The following is a 22,159-nucleotide window of genomic DNA, read 5'->3' as shown; positions in this document are numbered from 1 at the left end:
GGGGGCCTGAGGCGGGGCGCTGCGCGGCGGCCGTGATGGCGGAGCCCAGCTGAGGCGGCGGTGAGTGTCGGGGCTCGCCGTGGAGCCTCCCCGCCCTCCCCTCCTTCCCCTGCCCGGTTGTGACGGTAATGGCCGCGCCCGTCCCCCTGTGGGGGCTTCCCCGGGGCTCCGCGTTAAAGCTGGGAGGGGGAGGCGGTCCCTTTCTGGCGGGAATCTCCGGAGGAGTTGGCGGCCCGGTTGCCGCTCCGGCGCCGTCAGCGGGGTGGGAGCCCGCTGAGGGACCGAGCCCGGCCGGGCTCTGGGGCGTCCCTGCTCCAGGCCGGGCTGCCGGTCGCCCGCGGGCACCGAACGAGCTTGCCCTGGGGCGAGCCGGGCCGGGCGATGCGTCGGTCCGGTTTTATATTGACGCTGCGGTTTTGTTCTGCTCTGTGTGAGCCTGGGGATAAAAGCCCGGGGCTTTACCGGAGACACCTGTTGGTAAACAGAGGGAAGAGCGGTCCTCTTCCACCTGGGTGGAAGTTTTCTCTGTGGAAAGAAGGACTTACTCCCCTGGTATGTGCAAGAGGATGAAGGAGGGGTGACTGAAATAGACAGGGGCAAGGGAAGTTTTGTTTCTGTCAAGACGTTAAAGACACTGTTACTGTTTTTTGTTTGCTTACATTCATTTTTTAAAGGGAAGGGTAAAGTTCTGCAGGTACAACTTGACAGCGTAAGAATACGTTAGCTTCTAATTTTATTGTTGTCTCTTATTTCGGTCAATCTGTCAGAGTAGCTGCAGAAATCTGTTTGTTTGCTTCTGAAGAAGGGAGGGATGTCATGGATGCATATGGAACCAGTGCAGATATCAAGTAATCTGTTCTAAAAAAACTTTACTGTGTAATTTTTAAAAAAAGTCATGAGTGTTTTAAGCTAGAATTTACCCTTAATCTCTTCCGCTTCTTTCATTCCAAATTTTAAACTCCTGATTGAAGACAGTAATCTGGAGGAGGTCTGAAATAACTTAAATACACCAGATTTTGACAAAAAACCACCAACCCTATAAAAGAAGGACAAGAAGATTAGTGCCTCTGCTCAAGGAAGGACAGGGAAAATGTGGTTACTGTTCCACCTTGTCAGCCAGTCATCATGTGTTCCCAGCATTAACAAGGTGTCCTGGTTTCAGCTGCGATAGAGTTAATTTTCATCCTAGTAGCCAGTACAGTGTTGTGGTTTGGATTTAGTGTGAGAATAATGTTGGTAACACACTGATGTTTTAGTTGTTGCTAAGTAGCGCTTACCCTAAGTTAAGGATTTTTCAGTTTCCCACACTCTGCCAGCGAGGACGTGCACAAGAAGCTGGGAGGGTGCACGGCCGGGACAGCTGACCCGAACTAGCCAAAGGGATATTCCATACCATGGAACGGCATGCTTAGTATATAACTGGGGGAAGTTGGCCAGGAGGGGCTGATCGCTGCTCAGGCATTGGTCAGCAGCTGGTGAGCAATTACACTGTGCATCACTTGTCTTTTCTTGGGTCTAATTTCTCTCTCTTTGTTACATTCCTTTTCATTACAATTATTGTTATTATTATATTTTATTTTATTTCAATTATTAAACTGTTCTTAACCCACGAGTTTTACTTTTGCTGATTCTCCTCCCCATCCCACTGGGTGGGGGGGAGGAGTGAGCGAGTGGCTGTGGGGTGCTTAGTTGCCAGCTGGTGTTAAACCATGACATGAGGTCAAACTGAGCAAGAAACAGATTTCTGCAAAAGGAGGACGAATGCTTGTTGAACAATAACATGAACTCGTGTTTTCTGTCTGCTAGTTCTGCTTGTTCATGCTGTGTCTCTTTTTTTTTTTCCCCAGCATTATTATCCAGGAGGATTTAGACCTTCCTTAAAAAGGTAAGAAATTTATTTTGGCTGTATTCTTTCTTTTGTGGGCCACTGAAATAAACTAAAGCTTATTTGTTTTGCCAGCTGCACCATTATATTGGATATTTTTCTGGAAGAGAGAAAAAACAACAAATCAAAACCTTTTTTTCCTTCCCTGTATTGAGTTGATAACTTTACCTATTTGTACATGCTTTTGGTGTTATAAAGCAGCCTAAGGGATGTCATTTCCCTTCCAATGTTTTTTATTGCTAGATTTTTCACAGCTTTTTATGTTTGTTCCTCCTTTGCTGCATTTTTTAATAGATTCTGGGATTTTTGATCTCGAAGAATGCTAAGTGCTTAAATATCTTCATCAGATGCATCCTCTTTGTGACGTCATTATATTCCTTTTTAAGTTTAAATGCAGATGTGTAATGGTTCAGGTAATATGAAGTTTTATTTTGAAGTATATTTTGCAAGGTTGAAGGACCTCATACTGGGAAAATGCACAGCTGTTTAATTTCTTATGTTCTTGAATAATACAGTTGCCACATCTGAAAGTATTTTGTAGCCTGTATTTTCTGTTCCTGAAATCTGTTTTTAAAGAAATTAAAGCCTTGTTTGTTTTGATTCACTGTCAGTTAGGAAAGTGTTGTGTTTTCCCTGTAAACTCTGTGAAATGCCCTTGTGTGGTTTCCTTAGTAAACTGTTGAGACATGTCCAAACCCAAATTTCCAGTGGTAAATCAGACTTTATTCCGAATAAGAATTGCACACAGAACAGTATGAGGCATGCAATTAATGCAGTAGCTTTTTTTTTTATAGGTTCCTTTAGCAAATAGTTTGATTTTTTTACTTTCCTGACAATGGACCTGGATCTTGAGAGTCTGGGAGATACATATGCATATATATTTACTTTCTTGTGGAAAATATAATGAGATTTTAATGGTCTTCTAGTATATTATACGAGCCAGATAATAATCTAGCTATTTTCTATTAGCTAGGTACAGTTGCTTAACATCTTGTACCTGAGGACAGGAATTTTTATTTTGCTGTCCTGATGAATGAAATAATTCAAATGAAAGGCCTGTGGGATCAGGAATTCTAGGAATAGTTTGGTTTGTTTTCAAAAGGACTAGGAAGACATTGACATACTGTGCACCTGTTTTCAGCACACAGATAAAAGAGTCAGAACAGCCTCTGAAGGAGGCACTTGAATGCTGTATCTTTCATTCTTTGCCTGTGATGTGAGTGGAAGCATATCTGTCATATAATGTGAACTTGTTTCACTATGATGCCTGACGTGATTAAGAATACTTGTATCTTGGGTATGTCGTGTCAGAGCAGTGGCAGGGTTTTTGAATTAGAAAATGTCAAGGTACAGATTAATAAAAAAAAGCAAACAAAACCCCCAAAAACCCCAACTATATGGTTTGTGGCTTTCTCCTTGCTTGTGTTTGAGATCGTAGGGGAAGAGGGCATCAGGAAGTATCTCTGGATAGTTGATTGTTTTAATGTGCTCAGTATCCCTCATATGTATGATATATTGCAGGTGTGTGTAGAACTATATCTGTCTTTTCTTTATGAGGATATATGCAGTAGATACTAGGTCTTGGTTTTGTACTCAAATGCTTGCTAATACCAGTCTTCTCTAATGCTTCTTGAAGATGCCTGCTGCCTGTGACTCAGTGCTTGAAGATATTGAAGATATTGTGTCAGCAGAAGATTTGAAACCACGTGATCGGCAGTTTGTAAGAAAGAATGTTTTTCCCAAAGTGCGAAAACGCCATTCACAAAAGAATATTCAGACAGATGATGATCCCCCAAGTGACAGGTAAATTCTTCCATCAACCCTATCTTGTTGCTTTTCTCATATCTTGTGCGCACTGTCAGCTTCTAAAAATAAGGTGGAAGTTCTCATGATCTCATAATATAAAATCTGAATACAAAGTAAAAATGAGTAAAATAGTATTTAGAAAATGTAGTGATAATAAATCCTAAGCAAATGTCTTGTCCCAGGCAAACTTTCTGTAGAAATCAGTTATGACTGGGGTACTGATTAATGGAGTAATGAGACTGGAAAAATGGTTCTTATTACTTAAGCTTTTATGTGTAAAACATTTCTGAAAAAATTGTCTGCTTCACCTTATTTACCTAAATAGAAGCTGAGCTCTTCAAAATGCATTCCTGGAGTAGCCTTTTGACATCTGAAATGAGAAATATAAACAAAATTCTGAGAGTCACAGAAGGGTTGAGGTTGGCAGGGACCTGTGGAGGTTATCTTGTCCAAACCCCCTGCTCAAGCAGGGCTACCTAGAGCCAGCTGGCCAGGACTGTGCCTAGATAGTTTCTGAATATCTCTAAAGAGGGAGATTCCACAACCTCTCTGGGCAAGCTGTGCCAGTGCTCGGTCACCCTCACAGTGAAAAAGTGTTTCCTGATGTTCAGAGGGAACCTCCTGTGTTACAGTGTGTGCTTGTTGCCTCTGGTCCTGTCACTGGGCACCACTGAAAAGAGCCTGGCTCCGTCCTCTTTGCACCCTGCCTTCAGGTATTTATATACATTGATGAGATCCCCCTCTGGCACCTTCTCTTCTCCAGGCTGAACAGCCCCCACTCTCTCAGCCTCTCCACTTATGAGAGATGCTCCAGTCCTTTAATCATCTTCATGGCCCTTTGTTGGACTGTCTCCATTATGTCCATATCTCTCCTGTGGGTACATCCCATCAGGGCCCAGGGACTTAGCTATGTCCAGTTTGCTGAAGTATTCCCTGACCTGATCCTCTTCCACCAAGGGTACACCTTCTGTCCTTCAGCGTTTCCACCTTGTTTCTGGAACCTGGGATTTCCAAAGACTGTAGTTTTTATGTTTACATCCTGCCAGTGATATAGGGAAACTTCTTTTGAACTTACTGTTTTATTTCAGTGGAAATAGTATGCAGTAACTACGGAACGTACCTTTGCATTTTTCCTTCTTGTGACTCCCATAAGAACAAAATCAACTTTCTGCTGCAGTGGAATTGATTAAAGTGTAGGTGAACTCAATTATTGATTCTAGTTTCTACTGCAGTTCAGACATCTGGATTTTGTTCCCCCCCCACCTCCCCAATTAAGTTCAAGCTGGTGGATAAAATTTCCCCTCATTATAAAGACAAAAATAAAGTATGTCTGGAATGCACAGGAAATTCAGTTTTGGTTTTTCATTAGTGTTCAGAACAGATTTTATAAGCATAACAATGCACCTTTATGTGAAGCCCCATAAAGGTGCATTGACCCCATTCTGCTGGGAGTGTATGTACAGCTGAACTGGTGGTCTATAGATATTTCACGCTAGCACTCCATTCTCCTAACTATTTGGGTGTTACGAATTATCTAACAGGCTGTATTTTAGTGTTTTTGACCCAAGAAAGCACATTCAATGTATGTTGTTTAGACTTCAGGAAGTCAAAATACATTGTACCTGTGTGACATGTTACGCATGTCTACTTAATGATTATTAATCTTCCATTAACAATTTTCTCATTCTAGCTAGGGGAAGTATCTTTAAAAAAAGAAGCACAGGGGGAGGAAAAAAAAACAGATGTGGGCAGGGCAGAGGATTGTATTCCAGGAAGTATGTTATTGTTCTACTGGCATCTTTAGCTCATTAGCACAGTTATCCCAGGAGTTTCAATGAGAGCTTCTTGCAGAACTTTTTGTTGCTTCCTAAACCATTGTTTGTGTTAGCTCATGGGTACATCTGCCATGCTGCTTCTGTAGCCCAGAAAGGTTGGGATATGAGCTTTCAGATGTTAGCGTGGCTGGTGGCATGGTTAAGTTAAGAATTTATAAAGATGGCTTGTGTGGAGGGAACTACAATCAATGGGTGCCATAATGTCAAAAGGTTGCAGTTTAGCTGTAACGGTTTGTTTGCTGGTGGCCTAATTTCAGTGCAGTCAGTTGAAGCTCACTTGTTAAATGATATGGTAATTTTCAGAAAGTTAGTTGCTTTGTTTGTGTTTTTTTTTAACATAACTGCAGTGTACTGAATCTCTTCTTATCCTACAGCTCTTGTACTTTCTCCATTCTAAAACTCTTTTCTTGCCACTTGTTGGCCAGGGTCAACCCACCACAACTGGGCAGCCGCCCAGCCACTTGCTCACCCCTCCTCCCAGTAGGTTTGAAGAGAGAACTGGAAGAGCAAAAGCGAGAAAACTTGTGGGTTGAGATGAAGGCAGTTGAAGGGAAGGGAAGAGGAGGGGAAAAACCCCAAGTGATGCAAAAGCAATTGCTCACCACCTCCCACAAGCAGGCTGGTGCCCAAGCAGTCTCAGAACGATGGCTAGTTTGGAAAGACCAAACCCCCAGTTTTTATTGCTGAGCACGATGTCATCTGGTATGGATTACCCTTTTGGCCAATTTGGGTTAGCTATTCTGTCCATGTTCCCTCCCAACCTGCTGTCCATCTCCAGACTGCTTGTGGTGGGGTGGATCGCGGTGGGGAAACAGAAGGTTTTGATGCTGTGCAAGCACTGTTCAACAATAGTTAAAACACAGGTGTGTTATCAACACTGTTTTAGTCACAAATACAAACCATAGCACCATATGGGTTGCTGTGGAGAAAGTTAACTCTGTCCCAGCCAGACCTAATACCCACTACACTAAAATTACATAATTATGATGTTTTTTCCCCAGCTGTTTTGGAGTTGTTACTGTTTGTGTTGCTTATTTTATATTTGGAGAATTACAATTAATTGAGTCTGTTTAGTGGGCTTAAAGGGGAGCTTGTTCATCTTTTAACTTGCCTTTTTCCTTCCTTTTTACTTAACAGCATTATTCCTGGTGCTCAGAAAATCTGGATTCGTACATGGGGATGTTCTCACAATAATTCGGATGGTGAATATATGGCTGGACAGCTGGCTGCATATGGATACAAAATTACAGGTAACAATATCAGACAAGTTGCATAATTCAGGTTTTTGGGGGTGAATGTTCAGAGCGGTCAAGCTGTAATCAAATGTTTTTAGTCTTAACTGCACTTTTTAAAATCCTGCTTTAATCTCCTTCTGAATTGAGGGTGAGGAGGTAAAGTGTTTTCCTGGCATTAAGCAGAATGATTACAAGATGAGTGCTTTCAGAATGGTTAGGTTTTCCTGACAGGGTAGCCATCTAGTAAATGTCATACAGTGCCTTTTGTGGGCGTTTTGCTTGCTAAACTTAATTGAAAAGTTTTCATAAGAGTGGAAGGGAAAGATACTAATTTTGGGGCAGAATCTAGCTGGTTGTCTGGTTGTAGTTGGTGGAACCCATGTGAGAGAGAGAGAGGAGGGAAGTGCTATGTGTGTGTTTGCTGCTGGAGCAGAGGTAAACTAATCTGTGTGAATGATCCTTTGTTTCAGGAGGGATGAACAGTATGATGGAGGTGGGATGATATAGGATTGTATCTTGTACATTCAAAAGAGCTGAAAATACTATTTCTCCTTTTCTTCCAAATACTTTAAACCACTCCCTGTCATCTTGTTCTGCCTCCCCAACCCTAAAAAAAATATGCAAATTTATGGTTGTGCTAGCCACATTTCATCTCCTTAATGCAAAATGTGTTGAAAGAAAAGCTGTAGAAAGCTGAGAACATGGATGCCATGTTTCATTGGAGAATTATTATCGGAATACTTTTGTGTAGCTTATGACTAGTCAAAAATTTAGATTTTATTAATTCAAGTTGTGGTTTGTCTTGCGTTTAAGCTTGTGTCCTGCTTGTACTGAAAGACTGCAAAGTTGTCTTTCCTGACATTTTGCTAGAAGTATTTTATTCCTGATTTCACAAAATGCTTGGGTTTTTTCTTGAACATCTGGTGATATCGTTAAGCAGTTACATCTCATTTTCCTTTTTTGCAGTTGGTGTTTCTGTATTTATCTAAGTAGAAACTGGATACTGAATCATTCAAGTGCTGAACTATTTTAGGGAACCCAGGTGATTCTTTAATTGGTAGTGCAGCTCTGGAGTAGGCATGCTTTTTTCCACAGACAAGTGGAATGCTGGTCCAAAAAGCCTTATTTGTGACAGCTGTTTATATAAGACTAGAAATGAGTTCTCAGTTTTGCCTTGTTATGGCTTTCTTAAGTTTAACTTCCCTTTACCTTAATTTCTCTAATGCAGTGTTCCAGAAGCGACTTCTGGCTTGTCAAGATTCCTGTGGCTGTCCTGTCTTTTTGGAATTTTATTGGGAGAATTGTGGGAAATATGCAGTGGAGCAAAAAAAGGAACTACCTAAAATTTGATACCTTCTCTTTTTAGAAAATTAAGTGTTCATAACTTTAGAATAGAAATGAAGTCTACAGCTAGAATCTGAAACTGAGAACTAAAAACTGAATAAAAGTTGCAGTAGCTGGGACAGGAATACCTACAGAGTAATTTTGGTAATTGTGTATGAAATTGACTGCTAGTTTCTGGTAATTATTAAATCCATTTCTTGATTTAGTTTATTTGTGTGTATGTATATACATATATAATATCAAACAAACAAACAAAAAAACCCCAGTGCTGAGGTGGTAGGCAGAAATTATCCAGTGTGGTTTCTTCTTTGTGAAATTAAGTAACTTCTTTTTAAGCTGATATATTTAAGGGCCTCTGGAAATCTCATTTTTGTTCAACAGAACAAAAATATTGGCTATAAATTCTGGCTAAATTAAATTTTTACAAATTCATCTATTGAATGTTCTCCTTTACAGGCTGTTAATGAAGCTGGAGCTGACTGCAAGTATTGCAAGTATGGTAGCTGTATGTGAGAATATGAGGTGGTGAAGAGGGCAACTGCCTTTCTGCTCAATATAGTGATGCTTCTGGCCAAAAGTGCATAGGAAAGTGCTCTACTGCTGCTTGGATCGCTGCTAATGTCTCTCAGGGTTTCACACTGGGACTGATCTATTTAATGTCTTTAATGGACTTGGAAGACAGGGTGTAATGTACCTTCAGCAAGTTTGTAGACTATGCCAAACTGGGGGAAGTGGTTGATAGGCTGGAAACCAGTGCTGTGATTCAGAGGGACCTTAATAAACTAGAAAAAGGGCTAACGGAAACCATGTGACATTTAGCAAAGGCAAATGCAGAATCCTAGGGTTGGCATAACCCCAGCTAGTGGTAAAGGTGGGGGTGGACAGGCTGACTAGAAAGCAGCTTTGCAGACAAATATTTTGGGATTGAGATAGACAAGAATTGAATATGAGTCAGCAATGTACTCTTGTAGCAAAAAAAAGGCAAACTGCATCCTGGGCTGTTAGCAAGAATGTAGCTAGCAGGTCTGCGAAAGTGATTCTTCAGCTCTGTGTGGTAGTTGTGAGACAGCGTTTGGAGTGCTGTGTCGACTGATCCAGCTGGGGCCCAGTTTTGGGCTCCCCAGGAAAAGAGGGAGGTTGATGTAGCGGAGTGAGTCCAGTGGAGGACCACCAAGATGGTTTGGGAGCACATGGTGCATGAGGAGAGTCTGGGAAGACTGGGTTTCTTCAGCCTTGAGAAGAGAAGGCTCATGGAAGATCCTAGTTGCAGACAGCAATACCCAGTAGGAGGGTACAGAGAAATTGGAGTCAAATTGCTTGTCGAAGGTGTGCAGTGAGACAAAAGACAACAGAGTCTTGCTCTTGAAAAAGTGGCAGCTAAGATTTTTAGCATCTGGTGCATAACTTAGTGCTCATGCTGTCCATCTTTCCATAGAGGAAATGCCAATATAGAAAGTTTCCCAACATTTCTCGAGTGTCTTTCATCAATCCCTTTTAAAGAAAGCATGTGAGGTTTTTTTCTTATAGTAACTCATCTGGGAAGTTCAAATAGAATGTCAAGAAGGGATTTAATCTCTTTTTTTCCTATACCGTGAAGTAGTTACTCAGTAATAGTAAGTATTGCTTAACACAATCCAAATTTCAAACACTTCTTGAAATTAAACTTAATATTGTTTACACTATGCAAAAAATAACAAAAAAATGTTTCGCAAGACCTATTTTCTAAATCAATGCCTCTCTCTGTTGCTAGAACTTGTTACCTTAATGTAAAACTGTTATAAACTTCAGGAAAAGATAGAAGTATTCACTAAAGTGAAAGATTATCTGTTGTCACAGTGCCTTGGACAGCTATTGCTTAAGTGTTTTGATTAGCTTGTTTCCTATGTATTCCTAAGCTTTTAACTCAACAACACTTATTGAAGGATGCTGGAATAAAGTTCTGGTTCTAGAAGATAAAATGTGAGCTTTACTTGCAGTTATTGCTCTATCGTAAGGGAAATGGTCAAGCACTGTTTCTAGTGTTTTCTATCTAACTGCAAGATTGAAAAAAAACCAACCAGAAGGAAGAAAAGCAGCATCAGGCAGGCTTTTATTGCTGACTAGAAGCTGTAACAATGCAACCTGCCTTTTAAGTTGACTTAGCTGAAACTTAACATTGATATAATGAATGTCTTCTAATTATTGAAATAAATTTTTATGACTTGTTGCAAAAATCCTAATACTATTCCTTATCCCCGTTTATTGCATGGATTCTATCCTGTTCTTTATTTGAACTCTCTTCAGGAGATGCAGAAATCTTTTTTTTTTCTTTTTTTTTTTTTTTCCGTGTCTTCCATCTGTTTAAAAAAATGTTCTTTCTGCGCAAGCACCCTTTGCTTTCAGGAATGGCTATATCCAAAGGTGAAAATGGAGGGCTGTGCTACAGTTCTTTAGAGCAAAGACTACCTCTGTCTGGGGAGAGAGCACAGTGTGAATCGGCAATACACAGATATTGCAATAACAGCAATGCTGAATAAATATCAGGAACTGCATCAGCTTAAAAAAAGGCAAAGGGAAACCAACAGAAGAGATGAACCTGTTTTTTTATCTGCTTTTACAATGTGAAGGTAGGCGGTATTCTGAACTGATCTTGCATACCATCCTATGGGAACACAAAGCTCCTTTGGTAGTCTGAGCCACACAGAAATGTGTGGACCAGCTGCTATCAGTTTAGGGCTGTACCGTGGTACTTGTTCACGTTCTGAAAACGGTATAGCTGATGGTGGCTTTACTGGTTCTGAAGCTGGTTTTCCTTTCTTGAGAGCATGACTCGCTGTATAGTTTAAATATGCCTGCAGATCTACTAGAGTGCTCCCTTTGAGATGTACCCTGGAGGAAGAAACTCTCATGGTACAGACAAGTAATGCCTACTGTGAAAAAGAGGATGTGGGTGAGCTGGGAGCTCTCAAATACTGGGAGCCAGATGTTTGTTTGGGAAGGAAATTCAGTATGTGTGCCACTTAACAGTACTTTCTCTCTGAAAAATAGGACTGAACATGTATAGTCAGACAGAAGGAGTTGCCTTCTGAAGTGGGTAGTCGTATTAGCATTTGTGGCATCTATAGGTTTCTGGTTCTGTGGAATGAATGGGTTTTGGCCCAGCCTTCTTGAATGCGTTTTGATGGATCAAGCAATTAGGTATGCTTGTTATTTTGTGATAAGTGCTTTTGGCTTGAGGATATTTAGGTCCAAAGCATTCTCTTCTCAGTCGTTGTAAAACATGTTGGGAGGGGGAAAGACATTACTAATGACTTAAAAATACCAGAAGAATGAACAGCAACTTTTTCTTTTATGAAGAGGAAGCAAAAACTGTTATTAAATGTTCAGCAAAGCTAAACCAGTAACAGCTTATCAGCACTATGCTTTTTTTTTAAATTTAGAAATAAATGCTAGCATGGAACTCTTTCCTCCTGTAGCTTGGGATTCCAGAAGCAAAAAGGGGCGAAATTGTTTTGTTGCTAATTCAGTGGGCTTGGCTTTGATTTAGCACATAGAAACTAGGTTATATTATAGACCCTTAGGTTTACTTGTGCAATTTTAGAGTAGTCTTTGTTCAGGTGTCCTTTTTACTGCCTCGTGCAATTTTTCAGCAAGTTTGTTGGGTGGAAAGATGCTGTATTTTTCCTGGGTTCCTTCTTGTGCCTCTTGAAGAGCTCACTCTGTCACTGTGATTATGGTATTTGTTGGCAGGAGATGTGTCAGATTTCCCCATTCCTATTGAAGCTTAATGTTTATAGTCCACGTTATATGCCTTACAACTCTGAAATTCACTGTGCAGAGAATTTATGTAGTTCTCTAAAGCAAATCTCAAATAATATTTTTGGAATGCTGTTAAAGAAATTCTGTTTCTTATTGCCTCTTGTACTTGTTAAATTTCTAAACACTTCTCAGTCTTGTTTACCAGAGGATATAGCTGAGGTATCCTTAAGACTGTCCATCTGCTCAAACAGCAAATTTCAGTAAAAGAAAGAAGGAAAAAGACAAGGAAGAACAAATGCTCTGATTTACTTAAGACTTCATGTTGAAAAGACAGATGTAAAAGGAAACATACTTAGTCTGCTGTTGAAAAAGCAGATGAGGTGCTACAAACTAATACAGACTTTGGCGTTCAAAGGCACTGCCTAGTGTTCATAGTGTTGCATAAACTGTGCTTCCTTACACTTTGGCCATCCCCATACAGATACAACAAAGCATGCTGCAGCATCCATTTTATTCATCCAAGTGGAAAAGAAAGAAAAATGATGAAGACAGGTATTGACTTACGGTTTGTGAATCACAATTCAAAATCTGGTGCTTTAAGTGTTGTTTTAAAAGTACTTTTGTACTGCACAATAAAATTTTAATAATTTTAGATTTTGATTTAGTTTGTTGTCCTAAAGTAGAGAGCTCTTAAACAGGTTACTGTATTCCTTACATTTGTTAACTTAAAATAAGCTCTCTGCAGCCTGTGTAGTGGTTGATGAAGTATTTTGACTAAGGTTTCTGCTGTTTTCTGGTGTATGCTTTTAGTTGCTCAGAATCAGCAGTTGGTCTTTCTGTTTTTCTCCACCCTGCTGCTGATAATGCTTCACTGTTGCTTCATAAGTATCATGTAAAACAAATGGTAGTGATTACTGTGTAATTTTGGGGTGCTGTGAGCCATCCTCATTGTGAGGTATTTTTAGTATTTTTTTTTTTAAGCTAAAAGACAGATCTTTATTAGCTGCTCATTAAGTGCTTGATATTTAGCCTTATCAATCAGAGAATTCAAGTTTAGTCTTTGCTTTTAGATTTGTACTTTTCAAATGGTTGTGATTGCAGTGCCAATTTAGAAAAAAGATACTTTACCACCTTTTTTTCTTGCGGGGGGAGGTTTAAATATACAAAATAATCCAAACTACTTTTCTGGTGATGAGAAGTGTTTCTGTTTTCTGTGACAGCACTGCAGTCATGAAACTGTCATTCTCTGTGAAGCAGCTGAGCAATGGAGAAAAGTGAACCGAGGTGTAAATCCTGTGATGTTTTGTACCCTTGCTGAAGAATTCCCTTGTTGCCTGTAATTTGTAGAAGCACAATCCTGTATGATTTTTGCGTTGCACGATAACCTTGCACACCTGCATAACTACTCCTGCAACAGATTTAATTTTCAGATTCAAACTGATTGATATGGTCGTAAGAGCTTTTGGTTGTTGATACTGAGAGAGGCAGTAAAGTAATTTATTTCTGTACCTGTTGTTAAAGCAAGGTAATTGCCTTAACAGTTCCAGCGATATGGTCTCCTGGTTTCAGAAGTTCTAAGTTGCTCCTTGTCACAAGTTTGCTTTGTGTTTTGGTTCTTGGTGCTCTGTCCTGAAAACCCTGCTCTGTCATGCACAGTTAGTATGTGAATGCTTGGTATGTAGGTGTGGTGGGTTTTAAGTTTAGTCTCGTTCTTTCACTGCTGCTGAAATAATTGTTATAGTTGGGCATATCGAAAACCATCTCCCAAGGAGATACAAGAGCTTGTCCTCTGTTTAGAATCTGAAACTTTTGTGGTGAGATGGTTAAGAGGGTGAGGAGAGAGGGTGTGAAATGGGGACACAGAGGAAAAATGAAAGGTGATATTCATGGGATAGAACAGGTGGGATTGCATGAATGTAGACCATCAAGATATCACAGTTCTTTGGGAGGAATACAGGTATCCCAGTGCCGCCTGAAGTGTCCTGTAAGGCAATGAGTGGGATGATGGGTCTGGATATTGTTGGGGTGCTTTCTTGCAGTATAGAGTTAATACAACATCATACTGTGACTCATCTGCAGCAGTGTGTGTTCCCCAGGTATCTGTAAATTAATGTATAATTGTGGTTTTGGCAGCTGTGTATTACTGTATTATACTGTTCCCGTGTTCCCTGTAAAACTTCTTAGTCTGTGTGTGGCTAGGGTTCTGTTACTTGCCACCTCTGACTTCTAGCACAGTGCAAGATATACGGCCTCTTTGCGGTGAGTTTTTCCTACCTCGGCTTCCTCAGCATCAACTTCTTGTTCCCATTAGGCAACTTTCTGTTAAGTGGAGTACCTAGCTTTGAGGATGTTGTCTCTGTTACAGGACAGAACTCCTTTAATTCTCAAACTGGGAAATGTTTCCCCTGTTTATGGGGGAACTTAAAACTAATATATGTTTTTTCCCTCATAATGGCTTCCTGTATCACTGCCATTAGAGTTTGACCTGACAAGTGTGTACTGTTCTCTTTATCCCACTTAAAATTACCTGTTTTACAGTCCCTCTAAATTGATATGATTTCTTTGTTTTCTTTTAGTGTTTTTCTTTTGCAGTCACAGAGCTGGCAACTGGAAGTTGGGAGCAGGCCTAAGAGCCTAAATAAATCCTACATGCACAGAGACACTTGTTGAGAGATTACATAGGTAAATTTAAGCATGCATACATGTTTAGGGTTAATTCTAGTGGCAAAGCAATTGGCTGCATGCTCTAATGGTTGCACAATAGGCTTTAGTTTTGGCAATGCTGAACTTTATGTAATCCAGAAGAATTAATCTGAAAAGGATTGAACCATGAAAGGTAAATTTCAACTACTTAGTAACGTGCATTCTTTTATCTGGAATGTGTCCCTACAGTAGATGGTTAAGCAATCGGTAAATTAAGCATAAATAGCAGTGATGAAGTGAGGTCAACACAGACATAGAGGTGAGGTGGAGCTTTGTAGAGTGCTCTACTGAGACATTAGTTTCATGTACCTCATGGTTCTTTGTGCTACAAGTAATGATTTATAGAAGATTTATAAAAGCTAGTGGGAGAACAAACCAGACTTTTATAACCCGATGAGATATTTGACCATATACTCGCAGAGGTAGCAGCGAGATCATATTTTGATCAGGAGCGTTTGTAGGAGCACCTGAAAAAGACTTGCTGGTTACTCTAGGTGACTGGGGAGTTGTGGAGGAGGGTTAATGTTTACTGCAGGCTCTTGCTATAACTTGGCTACAGTTTCATTGGCTAGTAAAGCTGAAGCTTAGTTGTGAAGTTCCTTGTTTTTAAGAAATTGCCGATTAGGGTGAAGTTCCCTAAACTTGCCATGGTCAGCCTTTGCTGTGCAACTTGGCATTGAGATGCTTTCAGTCTATTTTGGGAATGCTTTTTTGACGGTTCCAGTGTGGGTGCCTGTGCACGTGTGAGCTGCTGTTGCTTTATGTTACTCCATGGAGGCGAGGCAAGTTAGTTTCTGGCTTGCTGCCGGTAAGACTTTCGAATGTAGCACAATTGATCTTGAAGTGTGCTGTGTCTCCAAATACAGAGCATTAACCTGCATTGTTCTCCTTCTGTCGGGCCTGAGGGTATGCTAAGAGGCAAGGCTGCCATGTGATTGTGGAGGCTCGCTGGAGACAGTAGAAATTCACTAAGCAGATAAGAGACACAAAATGGTTTTGGTGCTTTTCCTCATTGATGGGAGCAAGTAAAGTATTTCTCTCTCTCTCTCCCCCCCCCCTTTTAATCCTGCCTGACAGAGCTGAGTGTAATTTCTATTTTCTTCTTCACGGCCAACCTGGGTTATGTTCCTCTAAGCCTGGTAAGGGTCTCTGTGGCTCCCAGGTGTTAAAACAGGTCCTGTCACCGAGCAAGCAACTAAAAACACATGTAGATATTTTTCATCTCTCCCAGAGTCCCGTCCCCTTCTTGGAGTGTGTCTGCTGCTGTCTTTATTCCTTTTTCCTTTTTTTTTTTTTTTTTTTTTTTGCACACACGCACACCCACGCACCCCTGCCCCTGCGGGCCCTGTGACTGCCTTTGGGGGTACCGGCTTCATACTCAGGCTCCATGTCTGCATTTCCTTACATCGGCTTCGCTCTAAATTATTTGCTGTCATCCTGATCGCATGGCCGTTTGAGTCAGCAGCTTTGCTGTTGGATGTTAGAAGGGTCTATGCTTCGTGCTTCTGTTTTGTCTTGGAGTTACCGCTTTTTAGTGTAAGTTAGGTTTTGTGTTGGACTCGTTAGTTCCCCTTCCAAAGAGCGTGTGTTACGCATTTGAGATTCATAAAGTGTAGTTGCTAAGTTCATGTATTTGAAGAACTATTCCGTTTGGAAACCCCTTCCTGCTTCATGTTTGTTGGTCTGGGGAGGTTGGTTTAATTTATGTAAGGACTTCTCTTTGAAACGTTAATTGAGGATTTTGCTTATAATGATCTACATGACCCCCTGCTTATTTTCATTAAGGAATGATTTTAAATTTTTGTTTTATTTAATAATCTTATGTAGACTGTCTTAGAGTGTGTATTACACCAAGATACTGAAAACTGTAAGGGCTGCTGAACAAATGCTATCTGTCGAAATGCATGACTACAGCGTAAGTAAAACCATGAGTTTAGCTAATAGTGTAAAGGCAGATGGTGTTCAGGTTAGACATCAGTAATTAATTGTTACAGCTTAATAAGGCTAGCATTTCAGCTAGACGGTAACTATTGTCATTAGTGCAGTGCTATCCTGTTTCCAAAATAAGGTTTTCCATTTGTTCAAGCAAATTCTAAATAATGTACATGATCTGATTTAATGTGGTTTTTGAGGGAAAGTGCACTTGCTGTGAATTAGCATCCTAAGTTGAATGTAGGTGAGGCCTAGCTACATACTTAGCTTGTGAATTTTGTATGGTTAACTTAGGGTTTGTGCAAATATTTTTTTTTTTATTTTATTTAATTTGCCATTGTTGAGCATGTATCATTTTCTTGAGCTTATCTTCAGGAACTTGCGGGTTGTATAATTTTTAATTTTTTTTTTTAAGCTAAATATTTTTTAAATTTAGTTTTGTAAAATCTTTTATTGTGAATGGTGTTTAAAATAGTGGGAGATAATCAAGTTGTCAGAGGGCAATCTCTCCCTTGTACATGTTGGGAGCAGTAGAGCTGCGCGCTGGGAAGCGTCTTGAGTTTGCAGGGAAGGAGCTCCAGGTTAGTTGAATGACATTGTGCTGCAGTTGGAAGCAAAGCTGGATCAGACTCCCATGCTGTTTGTATCCTCCTGGTGGTGAATATGGAATAACCATCGGATCTTCAATCCTTCTGCTCTTCTCTGTGGCATTGCTATACTCAAAAGCCTATTTTGAAATTAAGCAAGTTATGCACGGGCTCTTAATGTTTCACAGAAACTGAGTAATTATGTGGTCTTAGCAACATTGTAGACAGAGGTACCTTTCACCGTAAGAGAAGTGATAAGCTGCTCTGTATCTCAGAGATGTGAAGAAATGGCTTTATTGCATCATAAAACTGTGTTTTAGAATGTTTCATATTGTCATTGCCTACTTCCATATTTCTTGGGAAATTTCAATGTCATCCTAGCCAGTTTCTGTAATTTTTATGCTCATTTCAAACACTTGTGGAAAGTGGGATGGATGCTGTGACCAAACAGCCTGGCACTCATGGGGACCTTAAGTTGACTTTGCTGGTGCAGTCTTTACAACAGTCATGCTTAGCTGGGGTAGAATGTGTCTGCAGAAATACACATCCATGAAGCTTGTATGCGCTTCCATGAATCTTGCAGCATTTGTGTGCTGCCAGTTGGAGTTAGCACACTACTAAGTGTTGGGGCTGAGGAACAGGCTTCATCTGTTTAAGCATTAGACGTTAGCATTTGTCTTGTGTGTCAAATCCCTGGCTTTGGAATTTGCTTACAGAAAGAAACTAAGCAGAAAAGCAGAAACTTTGTCTTGGATGACTATAAATAGGCTTTGAGTTAATTGTGCCAAAACTGAATTGCTGTTGATTGGTACAAGACACTGGTGTATAGAGAAGTGAGTTTTTTGGCTTGCAACTTAATAGAAGACAGATCACTTGGCTGCTGATTTTATTAGGCATTTTGGACCCTCAGCTTTTGTTGGCTGGGCTTTAAGGGTAAAAGTGTGCTTGTTTGTAATTCATTTCCTAAGTGATAGTTGACTTTTGAAATTCTGTTGTTTGTTTATGGATTGGCATTTTTCTGTTTGTCTTTATCATGCTTTGAAAACTTTACTTATCATTGGTAAATGTTAATCTTCCTTTGTGAATGTAAAGATGTAGACCATCAGATGATGCTAAATTTGAGTATCCAGTATTTGTTTAACTAGAAGTTTGAGTCTTACGATTGGGAGTGATGAGAGGAGAATATCAACTGAATATGCTTTAGAAGTCTACTAACTAGAAAATAAAAAATGAAGAAGTTTGTCTGAGACAGTCATGTTGATATATTCTCAACAGTTCCAAATATTCTTTGTAACATAGTAGAATAGGAAAAAACATAACAGAATTTTTCATTAAAGGAGAAAAATGTAATTGTCAAAGTTGTTTTAAAACAAAAAAAAAAATCCCCAAACAAAAAAATCCAAACCCCAGGAAACTTATGAGTGTGAGGAGGAGTTTTTCCACAAACTATTTTGCTGTGACACTTGTGTCTTTTTGTAAAAAAAAAAAACCCAACACAAAACTAATGTGTTTTCTGAATTGTCATTGGGTCTGTCCACGACTTTCCAAATATAGACACAGCAGAGCAGAAAAACAGCATTTTCTTCTGTAGGTGGCCGACAGTTCGCTTACAGCTGTAGCTTTTCAGTGCTGTCAGTGGTTCCTCACTTTACTGAGGCAGAATTACATTTAAATGGGGGGGGACTGAGCTTTGCTTCTGCTGTTCAGTGAGTTGGGGAGAAATTCTCATAGCTTAACAGCACCTCCCTGTGATGCTGCTCACCTGCTGGCAGGCAGTCAGGCACTGGGTATGGGGAGAGGAGTTTATTTCTGGGGTGTAAACTGATGCAGAGGAGGATGGGAAGAAGAATTTTAAGTAAGATTGTTTTCCCTGACCACCTGTAAGGAGTAGGTTGTAAGTCTGTGTTCATGACTGGCAGAGCCTCCTCTTGGACTCCTGCAGTCTGCTGTAGATCATAAGGCCAAAAGGCTGGTTGAGCTTTCTTTCCCAGGGCTGGGCCTTTCACCGACATTTGTTTTAGCTGGTTGTCGAAAGCTTCCAATGATGGAGAATTCATAACCCCTTTTGTGAGTGATTAACTACCTTTCTGGTTCAAAATTGTTTCCGAATGTGTAACCTAAATCTTTCAGCACAGTTCAAGCCTATAGCTGCCTGTGTTTTCTTCAGTGGGTATGGAGAACATCTGATTCTTTTCTTCTTCATGGCAACCTTTCACATATTTGAATGCTGTTACCACTTCTCCCTATAGGCATCTTCTGACTAGGCTAAATAGACCTAATTCCTAAAAGTTTCTCTCATAGGTCATGTTCTCTAGATCTCTGGCCTTTCTTGTTCCTCTCCTCTGGACCTTATCCAGTTTATTTGCATCAATCTTCAAGTGCATTAGTCTGTTTATCTAGTGCGTACAATTCTGATAAATGGGTAGTAGGTGGATTTTTTGTGCCTTGTTCAAAATATGGTTTATGAAACCTTGAAATTAGGTCCCAGAACAGCTGAAATCTAGAACAAAATCTGTTAGAGACTAACTCTGTCATAATTGATATATATATATATTTTTTTAGTAAAATGGGAAATACTGAAATAAACTTATGTAGAAAAATACTTATGGGAGATGGTTTTAGAAATAAAACTATTTAAGATGGGGAAGCTGAAGTCTTGGTGCTAGCTTGGTATACTATCCTGAACAGAATACCTTGTTTCTCTGCATCTATTTTTAAGGTATCTGAACTGAATGCTACTAATTTATAGAGCTTCACAGTTTTTAAGGATTTGCTTTTGTGGCTCATTTAGGGACACTGCTGCTGTTCATAATGGCTGTATTCTAGCTTTTTTTTAATAATATGAACTCTGAATTGCTAAGCCAAAGATTGACATCACACTTCTGTTGTTTGCCTTTATTTTTTTCCACTGTAATGTCAAAAATACTCTGGCACCATTTGTTTTACTTTTTGGCCATTTTAGTCTAAAACAAGATTAGTTCCTTGGTTTGATTTACTGCGAAGTTGGACAAATCCTTGGAATCTATGCATATGTATTAAGACATTGCGAAAGAAAGAGGGCAGAGCATTAATAGGACTGAGTGCTCAAGAGATGGGTCGTCTTTCATTTAGCACTAGGGCTTACTTATGCTGAGTTAAAGTATGTGCTTGTGAAACTAGAGCTTTAAACTTGGAATACTTCAGTGTTTTGTGCAGTGATTGATTTCTGCAGGTATTTTATGCAACTTGGTCTGGTAAAGAATCCATCTTGATGCCAATCTTTTGGGCCTTAAAGTATTTTTTTTTTTTCTTTTTCCCCTTAGTATGTTAGAAAACGTGAAATTATTGGTGTGTGTAACTTCAGATGTTTCAACAGTTTTAGTCATGACAAGCAGAGAAGTCTTGGTTGTTTAAATTTAGTGAAGAAAAAAACTTTAGAAAAACAGTAGATCAAAATTTAATTTTGCTATCAGACTTGTGATAAGAGCTGTACAGGGCTCCATTATAATAAGAGTTCTGATAACGCTTACTTACCTTCTCCAGAACATTTTTAGAAAGCTTTTTTGCAGAAATAATAAGCTATCAAAGAAAGGTGTGTTAAACACCTTCTCCTCCTCTTTTATGAGGCCAGAGTTTAGGTCAATGGAAAGAGAATTGTAGCAGTTGGTGTAGATTCAATCTGTAAAGTTTCAGCTTTAGGTTCGCTTATAGCAATTGTATGGGTCACTTCACTGGTTTCTTGGAATTTACTTAAATGAATAAGGACTTTACAAACTATTTAATGCATCAAACTTAGTATCGTAGTAACTGCGGTACTGTAAATCACTGCTAGATGGCACTGTGTAACTGTGCTTTCACCAAAATTATTATTGAAACCTATTTTTGAGAACCATTTAAATTAACATTTAGGTTAAAAATGGCATTTTATTGAATTTTATTTTCAATTTAGTCACTTAATTGATCCCACTACAAGTGATCTCTTGGCCCAGGGACTTATTTTGCATTGTTTGAAAGGACTCAAAAGTTCAGAGGCAGCCCTAGCAAGTGAGGTAAAATTTTCCTGCATTTCCCACACAATTATTAATAATGCAGAAGCATTGCATACATTAGGCTTGTGTAAATATCTTAGAAGATTATTCAGAAAAAATGAGATCTATTGTCAGGTCGAATATGGTCACAAAGGAAATGAAGCAGTGATTAGTATAAAAGCCTTTTGAGATTAGAGGGATTTGTATGATTTTTCTTAATTGATCGTCGTCCATGTGTGTTCATGCTAGTTACATGAACGCTTTCTTTTCAGAATCTTAGCTAGGAAAGCTTAAAATTTGTTTTAACTTTTTTCTCTCTGTAAAACTGGATTTTTGGCTTTAGAGTGACTGTGCCATATTACGGTAAGCATAGTAGTTGTTCATTCATGGAAAAGATCATCTCCAAGTAAAGCTTATGGGTGTGGTACTGAGATGCTTGCAGTGTGATGCAGCCAGGGTTTTCTGTGTCCAATCAGGATGGCATAAGGTTTTTTCATAATAATCAGTGTTAGGAAGTGGTTTTCACTGTGCAGGAAGTACAATATACTAAGCAGTCCGTTTCCCTTACTGTAATGGCCAGAAATCACTTTAGAAATTTTGGCAAGGCAGATTTTCCTCCTCCTCAGGTATGTACATCAGGAAAGTTTGCATCTCTTGAAGATGTGGATTCTTCCAACAAAAGAAGAAAGTTTGCTTCAGCTGCAGCTTGTGCTATATGTCATTTAAAAAAAAATCCCCAAACGGTCTGTGAAGTGCAAAAATGGCATTTATGTTACCAGACTGCATGTTTTCTGTGTGCATGTATGAATTTTTTTTTTTGCATCATTAAGTGTATTTTTTGGGGGGGAAAGGTGGAAGAGATGTAGTTGCTGAATGCTCTAGTTGTTTCTTACTGTAATGATTATGTGGATTTATTTAATCATTAGTATATTCTTCACTTACTTTCTGAGGTCTTACGGTTCCTGTTCTTGTGTATCGGTGATTATTTGCATTGTGTGTCTGTAACATTTCTAGGTTGACTCGCCTTCCTGGCACTAATTGAAATCACTGGATGAATTTGTACTTGGAGTTCCAGGGTGGTAACTAA

The 22,159-nt window shown here is 39.6% G+C and overlaps 1 protein-coding gene across 1 annotated transcript in view; it reads left to right on the top strand.

Moving 5' to 3' along the window:
* The first annotated feature begins 35 nt into the window (after nucleotides 1-35).
* The window catches only part of CDKAL1 (CDK5 regulatory subunit associated protein 1-like 1), a 418,113-nt gene continuing 395,989 nt past the window's right edge, over nucleotides 36-22,159 (top strand). Inside the window, exons 1-4 of the mRNA XM_010573154.1 lie at nucleotides 36-125; nucleotides 1,848-1,885; nucleotides 3,522-3,688; nucleotides 6,664-6,776. Coding sequence (XP_010571456.1) covers nucleotides 3,522-3,688; nucleotides 6,664-6,776 — 280 coding nt within the window. The 5' untranslated portion in view covers nucleotides 36-125; nucleotides 1,848-1,885. The remainder of the gene's footprint in view (nucleotides 126-1,847; nucleotides 1,886-3,521; nucleotides 3,689-6,663; nucleotides 6,777-22,159) is intronic.

The sequence above is a fragment of the Haliaeetus leucocephalus genome, unplaced genomic scaffold (genome assembly GCF_000737465.1).
Source record: "Haliaeetus leucocephalus isolate CR32 unplaced genomic scaffold, Haliaeetus_leucocephalus-4.0 Scaffold373, whole genome shotgun sequence".
In the NCBI taxonomy this organism is placed as follows: Eukaryota; Metazoa; Chordata; class Aves; order Accipitriformes; family Accipitridae; genus Haliaeetus; species Haliaeetus leucocephalus.
The sequence above is the reverse complement of the archived record's forward strand: the minus strand, read 5'-3'. Positions and strand labels throughout refer to the sequence as shown.